Consider the following 11005-nt stretch of genomic DNA (forward strand, 5'->3'; position numbering starts at 1 on the left):
TGAATGAGGCTGAGCGAGAGACTTACATTTCATTTGATCCAGTTGTCAGAAATTTTGTGGACAAACGCAGATGAAAACTACGTTAAACGAGATGCTTAGCAGTTTCAAAACACTATGGTGTAATATAGATGTTAACGTGCACTATTTACAGTCGTTTAGACCGTTTTCCTAAAAACATAGGAGACACGAGTGAGGAGCAAAGTGAAAGATTTCACCATAGATGGGATACGCACATGATGGATTACTGCTGGTCATAAATAATATAGTATATAATTACATTTCCTTAACATAACAATCAAAATTCTGTTTATTTTCTTGATTTGATCCCATTTTCTATCTTTTCTTTTATTTGATACTTGAACTTTCACTCTCCCTCGACTTCCTTGGTGCACAAAAACTTTTTATATAGAAATCAGCTACAAATTGCTTGCGGGTTTGTTTTTAAAAGTAATCGTTATTCATTAAAAAATCTTTTCGTTCTTAAAATCGGCTAATATTGCTTGTAGGATTGTTATGTTTTTTTAATAACTTTTTTTCCTTTCTATAAATACATTTCTTCATTTTAAAAATTGACTAAGATTGCTTGAAGGTTAGTATTTATTTTTTAAATCCTTTAAAAATATATTTTTTTTAAAACTTTGCTGAAAAATCTGTCGTCCTTTACCCCATATTTTGTTACCTTCAATGATTAACAAAATTTTTTTTACCTTTATAATCGTTTATATAAACTTTGAGGAAAAAAACATTCGCAACAGTTGAATACAAATCTTTAATTTAATTACCTTAGTAGTAACGTTAAGACTAGTTAACAACTAAAAAATACTTGAAAAATTATAACCATATGTATTTCTTTTTATTTTACTTTATAATTACTATTTAATACTTATGAAAGACTTTAAAAGTATATTTAAATTTATCGCAGAAAAACACACTAAAAAACCTTTAAAGGGGTAAGCAGCGGAGTATATTTATTCACCCGGTCATAACCCAAGGATGCGATACCTCGTTTAAGTAAACTTCAAGATAAGCAAATAAAGGACAATTTCTATCGAAAAACTATATACAGGATATCAATAACGAATATGTACATGCATTATAAGGAAACTTAAAACGTTATACTCATAAAGAATCCTGTTAAAAAGTTATAAATCGATTTAAAATCAAAGAAACTTTATAAAGTAAAACAAATCTATAAATGAAAAGATGATTTATCATTTATCTTCTTCGTTTTTTTTTCCTGATTCATCTTCCAATTCGGGTATTTCTAAAATAATAAGCAATCGTTAAAGACACTAAATAAAACAAGAGCTTTTGTTGTTTTCCATTTCGCGTCCAAACATTAGAAGTATATTTCTTTATGTTTAACACTTTACTTTTTTTTTTTGTCATTACTTTTTCAAAAATGTTTTAACATCAATAAAAAAAGCAAAAAAAAATTAGATATTTTGTTAATAAGCGTTTCGATAAAAAAGCATATTCCTACTATAAAATCAAAATATTTTTATAAGAGTAGACAGACAGCTTTGTTACACTGAGGCTGACTCCTTTTTTTAATTATTACATGACTTTGTACAGTCAAAAAATTCATTTTAAAGGCTTTATAAAATTTATATGTAACTTTAATAATATTATACTAAAACATTACATACTCTCATCATCACTGTCTGATTCAGAGATTTCACCGGGATCTAAAGAAGTGTCGCCCATCTGTTGCATCATATCTTCTAAGTTGCCATTATCAAAATGCCCAGCATCATCATCAGATTCATCTTCGTCTTTCCACCTACTAAAATCCACTTTGATATTTGCATGCTATAAAGAAAATGTTTCTTAATGAGTTTAAAACCACAGAAATGAAAAACCACAATAATTTGTAATACAATTGTTAAAAACATATAAAGATAACCTTACCTTCGATTTATCTTTTAACAGCCTTGGCCAAAATGGACCTGATTCCTTTTTCTTAAGATCAAAATAAAATTCTCTTCCACCCTTACGCTGTTTTGACTCCTAAAAAGAGAAACTTTATGCTAATTTTACTTATCAGTAATAGTAAAAGTACTTTTAATAAAAAAAATTACAAAAAAAAAAAATCTCTTAGACGCATATGCCCAGGGGGTGGAACAGTTTTTCTCAATAGCTCTGTGGGCATCTGAAGTATTGTGTCTTACTTTAGTAATGTGATAATTAGTAATCTAGTATTTTTAATTTTCAGGGTATTTTTTCTCAAGTGATAAAAATGAAGAAAAATTATTTGAATTACTAAATAAGACAAATAAGAACTGTTTCGTAAAAATTAGTTTAAAAAAAAAAAAAAAAATTTTTATAACTGTAAAAGTAGTTTATTTTAGTAAAAATGTACACAAATCATACACTATGTTTAAAAATAAAAATATGATGTGTGATATAATTTTAATAAACTTAATAAAAAGAAGCCAATTTAAAGTAAATAAGACATGCACGCAATTTAAAGTTCACAAAACATAACTTTTTTTTCTCTAAATTAACTTTTAAACTATAAGTATAAATAAAGAAATACCATTGATAAAATTAGGTTTAAAAAATAGAAACATTTTGTGCATGACAGATTGACATTAGATTTACAGATGTTAAAAATCATGTGGCAATCTTTACACAATCCTTCAAAAAACAATTTTTTCTGCCGAAAATTCAATATAAAATTAAACACAAAAATTGAATGTCTTCCAAACAACAAATGAAAAGAAAACAACAACTATTTATAACCTACCTATATAAAAGAGAGCAACTATTTATAACCTACCTATATAAAATAGAGCAACTATTTATAACCTACCTATATAAAAAAGAGCAACTATTTATAACCTACCTATATAAAAGAGAGCAACTATTTATAACCTACCTATATAAAAGAGAGCAACTATTTATAACCTACCTATATAAAATAGAGCAACTATTTATAACCTACTATATAAAAAAGAGCAACTATTTATAACCTACCTATATAAAAGAGAGCAACTATTTATAACATACCTATAAAAAAGAGAGCAACTATTTATAACCTACCTATATAAAATAGAGCAACTATTTAAAAACCAAGATAAATTAATTTTATTTTTATAATTACATCAACACAATCATAAAAAACAAAACTTGCATGGTGTGTGTGTGTTAACAACTCCAGATTTCTTTAAAATATAAATATTCGAATGAAAACAATATAACTAATAAAAGATTTTGATATTAAAATGTGAAAACATTCTTACCTCTGGTACAATATTGTTGAAAAACTCTAAATCAACTGCATATAATATGCCATGACTTTGACCACTAAACAAAAATTTAAAACTTTAGAAACTTATATTTTAATTTTAACCAGGTAAATCAAAATATTTTTGAAGACAAACTTTTTGAAATTTTCTTCACATTAAATTTGTAGTCAAATATTCACCATCATACATTAAACTACACTATTTAAAATATTTTTTAAATAACCACTCACTTTATAAAGTGAAAATTTTGCATATTTTGTATTGATTAGTTCAACTACTAAATGCAATCCAAAATAGTGTTTTTTTTAGCTACTGGCTCATGACAGAGAAAATTGTAAATAAACTTAATAGCAAATATTAAAATTTACAAAATATCAAATGGCTTTAAGCTGGAAACAGTTTTAACATGTTCTATCAGGTTTCTTCTAATAAGTTTTTTCTAAAAATAAAAACTGTCCTTGAGAAAAAAAGGGGTACAGAAAGGGTAAATGCTGGAAACAATATGCACTGTTTTGGAACTATACTAATACTGAAGAAGTTCAATGGCTTTAGATGATCTAGAAGGTAATAAAAAATTAATAGTGATCACAAAAAAACAACATCGATTAAATAAAAGGTTGTAAAAAATATAATTCATTAACAAATTTAAAACATTTTTTAGAAATTATTTGAACAGTGAACTGTTTAAATAACAATTCTGTTTTATAATAATATTTAAAATATTTATTTAAACATTAATAAAAAAAAAGTAACACATATACATAAACAACATATTTTTAAAAATCTTTACATGATCCAAATACAAAAAAGTTAACAATTTTTCATATTGAACAAGCAGTTTGAATATGCAACAGTTTGTGCGTAGATATAAAAAGATCATGAGAAGCAGAACTGACCTACAGTAGGTAAGTCAACTTTCAGAGTTCCAGGTGGAAAGAGAATATTAAACAAAAAATTAACAATCTGTTGTCACTAGGCAAACAGAAAAAACAGAAATAGTGGACTAAGACAGCGATAGAGAGAAAACTCACTCAAACTAAAATGCTTAATCATAAACTTAAGTGGTAATAAACTTTGTAAAAAAAATTATTTTAATGACAAGTTTAGGTCAATGGATTGTTTTCAGTTGTAGATTTATGCAGATAAAAACTTGCAAATATCAAAGCAACTAATTCCATCCTTTCACTCTTGTTACTAGTTTGATTACTTATTTGAAAAATAAATTAAAATCTTATTCAATTTTCAGATAGATTTTTACGAAACAAGTTTCCAACAGCTGTCTATTTATATTTATTTTAGGTAAGGAAATAAAATAATATAAATAATATACATATACATACATATCTATACATACATATATACATACATATATATATAATGGGCAATTCCATGGTGGAAAATAAAAAAGTAGTCAAACTTTATTCTCTTTTTCAACAACTTTTAGCAAATGAATATGGATGTAGACACATGAAAGTTTATTTAAAATATACCTTAAGTACTAAAATTAATTTATTCAAGTCATTTTTATGCTTCCAAAAGTTACAGTTTTTCTCAGTGTTGCATGATAAAAAAAGTATCATTGTAAAATGATATTTTAACCATGCATAATTGGAATTAGTTTAAGGTGAAAATGGAGCTAATATGTTCAAATTGTTGTTGGTCAGATTTTATACTTTATAAAACATATATATATTTCAAGAAAATAAAGAACTTTTGCAATTTTCATGTAACATAAGTTAACAAAAACATGATAAAGTTTAGTTTTTTCTATAATTTAGTTTAAAAACATTTTTTAATAATATACGCAAAAGGATATTAAATGTTACATTTTTAAATTTTAAGCTTTGAACAACAATGCTTAGTTAAGGCACATTTGTATTTTAAATTTGTGTAACGTAAGTTAAAACTACATGCATTTACTAAATTTCTTGCACTTCCTTGATAACAAAATGAACAACTTCATTAAGTAATTCTTATTTCATCACACTGGTTTGACAAGGTTCTATTTGAAACATTTTATATTAGGAGAATTTAGAAAAAAATCTTTAATTTTTTTTAATGTTAATTAAAACTATTTATATATATATTTTATATTAGTTTATGTATTCTTATTTTGGTTGACATAAATATACATAGATAAAAAAAAAAAAAAAAAAAAAGAACTGTATAAATATTTTTATTTAGACAAAAAAAAAATAATTTGCTTTTCTCCTAATATAAGAAAAAACAGTTAAAAGCTTTTTATTTTAGTAAATCATTCTTAAATGTAATTTAGGGGGGTCATCCATAAAGCACGCCACCCTACATTTGTCAATTCTTAACCCCTTCCCTCCTGTCACAAACACAAACCATCATATAAACTTGAACTTCCCTTCTCCCTCCTAAGCTGTGATACCAGTTTTTAAATAAGATATTTTAATTTTTCAAATAATATAAATAATATAAACAAAAATATTTTAAAAGATTTAAATGTAAATACTTTGCAGCATTTTAAAAATTTAACCTAATGAAAATTAGTCAATACGCATAAATGTAAGAAGTGTAAGTAAAAACTTCGACAAACCAAAGATTGAATGAATCAAATAAGTATTAATAAACTTAAAATACTAAAATAATTTTATAAAGTTACTCTTGGTCTTGCGGAAAAACTGTTTTTGATTTGATAACTTTCATAAATGTTATGATAAATCACTCAGGAAGAGTGCCATCAGTTTTTTAAAATTTCCTTTATTAATTATTTTTGATGATGAGTTCAATACTTTTGCAACTCATTGGTAACCCTAACTCCTAATAATAGATAACAAAAATCCATGATAATAATTGATAAATTTATCCATGATAATAATTGTTTGATAACATAAGTAACATAATGATAACATAAGATGTAACTTAAGTTAAATATATAGTATCAAAAAAACCAGTTTATTTTTATTACGGTCACCTCTGATAAATTCTTATATATTTTAATTGGTATAGAATTCTCAACATTTTGTGAAAGTTTACAATTCAAACAACTTCACAGAAATCTGACCTAAAAGTAGCTTATTTTATTATTTAGATAAACAGCTTTCATACAAAATAGCTAAAAGTTATTGAGTTGAGTTATAGAGTTGAGAGAGGGTTATAACCATAATTAAGTAGCCTCCTCGTCTGTAATGGCCTTCTCGGCCTTGGGGAGTTGAATTAACCACAACAACAAAAGTTATATTTACAGTTTAAATAGACAAATATTTGATAAAGTTGTTGCGCGTGTAACATAAGTTAAAAATGGAATGGCCCATATATAGAGAGTTTATTATTTATTGATTTTTAAAATTAATATTATTTAGATTGTTCTTTAACACTCAAATACTATCCTAATTTGTTCAAACCAAGTGCTTTTGCATTTCTTTGTGGATGCTTTATGAGTTTAAATTTTAGTTTGATTATTTCTTTAAAGTAATTATAACATTAGATTGTTTGAGAAAAACCTTATTCAATTGTTACAACAGAAACCTGAACTTAAAAGAATCTTGAAGTAAAATGGCTTAAAATTTAAACTTAAAATTCTCAAACTTTATTTTTTAGTTATTTTTTCAAGTTCAAAGTTTGCTAAGATTAGAGCAGCTTTAAAAATTTTTATGAAAATAAGAAATAATAAATTTATTAAGCGATTTAATCTACTAAAAGAAATAATAAGTTCATGAAGATTGTCGCAGTTTTAGCCAATAATTTTTTCCCCAGTTTACCTCTATATCAAATAATTGAACAAAGATTTCACTTGAAACTGTGCATAACATTTGATGCCATTTATATGCAGCACATTTTACTACATTAACATGTGCATAAAAAATCTTATCCATTGAAAATGACCCTATTTTTCAGCTTACAACAAAATCTTTTCATAATAAAAACGGACACTAGAATGATTAGTGATACCCACACCAATAACAGCATTAACACCACTAACAACTTTTTTAAACATACTACTCTTTTTAAACAGCATCAACACCACTAATCATCATTTTACTGATCATACAGTACATAGGACAAACTTAATATGGTAAAAAAGAATCTCTATTGCATATACTATTCTCAGCAAGAACCAGTATATACCAAACTCAGTAATTGCTCATGTACTAATAAAGAACAATGCTGAAATTCTATTTAATGAACAATCAGAGATTGTTTTCTTAGTAACAACTAAGAGAACAATCTATACTATAATAAATTATATAGATAAAATAACTATCAGAGTTATTAAATAAAAACTTCCACTATTGTATTATTTAATAAGCAAATACAGTATGAAAGAATTATTTAAAGGTTTTCCTTCTTACAAAATCAAGGTTGGTATTGATAAGCTGTAAATAGTTCTAAGGATCTAGTTATAAATCATTATAACATTAAAATAAAAAATACTATAGACAAAGAACTATTTGAATTTGTTGAGAAAAAATAAAAATAAAAAATGAAAGAAAAAATCTTTAATTTATTATGAGGTCCTATTATATTCAAATTGTTTAAATTAAGTAGATGAGTCATTTATTGAAAATGGCCCTAAACTTAAGATCAAGAGTGGCATTTGGTCAATAGAGCTGTGCAAAAAATAGAATAGGTGTATCACTTACATAAACACAAGCCTTCTCAGGAAACCCCTTTACCATGCATATAGTTTGTGTGTACAATTTGACTATGGCTCTTTACATGTTTGAAAAATTAACACGTAAAAAAAACAATGTGGTGAATAAACTTAAACTAAAATTAAGCAAAAGAAACAAGACAACCCAACTGAAAAGAAAAATAACTAAAAATTACAAAACTAAATTAAACAAATAATATGAACAAATGATAAAATTAATAAAAGATAAACCAGAAAGAATAAAAGCATATATTTTATTTTAATTCAAGTGTTCACAAAGAATTTAGAAAAGATAAAAGTTTCAAAATTATTTAATCCTATCTTAATTTCTTTAAAATTATCTAAAAATTGGAAACTTTGACAGTTTCCAATTTATGTCTACTAAGCAAATAAAACATTAAAAAAAAGTATTCCTTAAAAGGAACTGAACCTTCATCCAAACTGATCCAGCAACTGCGCCTTATTAATGCAATATTTTATCCACCTGAACGCTACACTAACAAAGTGATGTTAACAAAATTATTAACTTTAAACTATTGAGACACTTTTAAATTAATTGTTAGGTTTAAACTATTGAGATACTTCTAAAATAAAAAAATATTTTTATTTTATGTTTTCATTTTTACTGGTTCACCTTTTAAATATTTTATTATTTGTTAAAATTTTGTTTCACCTTTCAGTTTATGGATTGTTTTTTCTTAACTTTCTTTTTAGTTTAGTTTTTTCAGCACATTTTTTAAACATGCTAAGTGTCCTGGCCAAGTTGTTAAAATAAAATAATGTGTGCATAGATATATAAGGTATGCGGTCATACGCCTTTCCTGAGAAAGCTTGCATACAGACAGCAATCAGGAAGTAAAGTTTGGAACAAAACTACTAAAACACAAACAACGGAAAACAGCTGCAAAAACACAAGATTGCAATAAATAAATATAAAAGAACATTTACGCTTCTCTTTGCAACAAAGTATAAATTAGGAAGTTAACAGCGTGAAAAACAAACTTACTAAAACAATTGTGTTAATTGAAACCAAAATCAGACAGTAACATTAAGCTGTGAAAACAAGACAAAGTCTTATTAAGGAAATTTGATTTCATTGTGTTTGAGTAGATCATTATTTATTATTGCTATTTCTAATCTGAGGTATATGCTTAAAATTGTATTCTCCATTTAAACCAAGTTTACAGTAACTTTGTTTAAATTAAAAAAATTAACATAATCCAACTAATATATTTGTTTCCTACTAATTTGCAAGAGAAAGAAATATTTAATTATGTTGGGGCTGAAAAACCTTTTTCTAGTAAAAAAATTAAATTTGGTTAACTACAATTAAAATAAACAATAAAATAAACTTAATGTTTAATTAATTAAAGTTTAATTAATTTCTCATGCCAGCATAGGCACATCAAATATATATATATAAAAAGTAAAAACCAGACAGAGTAAATAAATGTTTCTTAAGATGGTTTGAAAAAGAAACAAATATTATCTATCTGTATTTGGGAAATTAATTTACGTTTAATACTAAAAATATTTTGATGGATTTCCTGATCCACTACCTGTTTTTACTGATCTGCCGCACATTTAGAGTTCTGACTAAGGAACAATAGGCCTGAGGTTCAACGCTGACTAGCAATATAGGTAAGGGAGGCAAAAACTTCCTATCTAAATGCTCTTCTGTGGTGCTTTGTGATAGGATAGAGTACCAATAATCACAAAAAAAAACACTCATTCAAAATAAAAATTTAATTTAAAGTTACCTAAACCTTAATTCAGAAAATATAGACTTATGTTCTTTTAGAAAAATGAAAAAATATATACATTAATAAAGGGCACATTTAAAGTACCAAGAGAGGTTCATAAAACTAACTTCCAAATTAAATTTTACATGTGCACTATATATGTAAGTTAAAAGATTGATGAAGGGTCAGTTTTCCGAAATTCAACCCATTATCTTGACTATTCCCTGAGTTTTTAGTAGATATTAGAACTCCATGACTTTTTCCTAAACTGGAAGGCACCCCATAATAGCATTTTAAATGACAAGTAATTATCTAATAGCCTAACAAATACTTTCATATCTTGTCAATCAAGATTCATTTTGTTAGGACGAGCTAGAAAATGTTTATAAATTTTAATTAAGTCTAAAAAAATTCAAAATCTATGGCAAGTTTAGAAAATAAAAATACTAATTGCTGGCAAATTGAATTATAGACATAATGACATAAAATACTCCGTAACTAATTGATCAGGTTAAGAAAAAACGCTTTGTATGTCGTTAATATTTAAAAAAAAAATTCTTACACTACCTAAAAGTAAGTTTAGTTTGATCAACGAAAATTTGTTCGTTTGATACATCTTCTATTTGGACACTCACAAGAATACGATCTTTTCTTTGCGCCCACAAAACTAATGGTGCTGTAGGAGCCCTAATGTAAAAATTCAACTGTGTTATTTGCGACACAAAATCCCAAGTAATTAAAAATAAAAAATTTATGGACATATCAATTTTTAAATACATAAATAAATAAAAATCAGCAATCAAAGCAATAAATCTATAAAAACGTTCCTCGCGAAACCAATCTACCCATCTCTTTCCTAAAGTTTTATTTAAAAAAGACGCATAAATAAAATGATAATTTTTTTATAGGTATTCAAGTTTTCCTTGATAGAAAACTGACAAATTAACCTAAAACCTACATTTCAACAGATATTCAACGAGGAATACTTCGTTCCTCTACGTACTTAGTGAAATGTCCTTACTAGGGTAGAAAGAAAGCAATCGAAGATTCTAGTACTAACCACATTGTATATGCTCGTTTAGCCAAATTTTGGTTTTTATTCTACCAATCATAAAAAGCGCTTTTGTCAAACGTTCCACGAATTTTTTTTTTTTTTTTTACAATTTCTTAAAGCGTTTTTTTTTACTTAAAAAAATTTTTTTAAATCATTTTTTCAAACATTAGCTAATCTATACCCATAAATACTAAATTTCCAAAAAAAAAAATTATAAAAAGTTAGAATCTTTTTTTATAAAATTTACTCAAGTTAATATTGTTGCGTATTGATTTAATTACTTTTTAATTGGTACAACCATTATGTTTATAGACACCTTTGTTTTCATGTTGACTGT

General features: G+C 25.6%; 1 protein-coding gene across 1 annotated transcript; it reads right to left on the reverse strand.

Moving 5' to 3' along the window:
• Positions 1-1027: 1027 nt before the first annotated feature.
• On the reverse strand, positions 1028-10701 carry LOC105850946 (prostaglandin E synthase 3). The gene is made up of 6 exons (XM_065809831.1): positions 10573-10701; positions 10182-10301; positions 3246-3309; positions 1912-2010; positions 1650-1812; positions 1028-1264 (listed from the first exon to the last, which is right to left on the reverse strand). Coding segments are annotated over exons 1-6 (501 nt in total). The 5' UTR covers positions 10575-10701; the 3' UTR covers positions 1028-1211.
• Between the last annotated feature and the right edge of the window lie 304 nt (positions 10702-11005).

The sequence above is a fragment of the Hydra vulgaris genome, chromosome 11, assembly GCF_038396675.1.
Source record: "Hydra vulgaris chromosome 11, alternate assembly HydraT2T_AEP".
NCBI classification, from domain to species: Eukaryota; Metazoa; Cnidaria; class Hydrozoa; order Anthoathecata; family Hydridae; genus Hydra; species Hydra vulgaris.

What these genes read in the sequence shown, in the direction of transcription:
- LOC105850946 (XM_065809831.1), bottom strand. An exon ending in CAAACTAAACTTACTTTTAG is followed by an intron (nt 3,310 to 10,181) that starts GTAGTGTAAGAA and finishes ATTTTTGTTTAG; the next exon opens with TGGTCAAAGTCATGGCATAT. An exon ending in ATCAGACAGTGATGATGAGA is followed by an intron (nt 1,265 to 1,649) that starts GTATGTAATGTT and finishes TTATTATTTTAG; the next exon opens with AAATACCCGAATTGGAAGAT.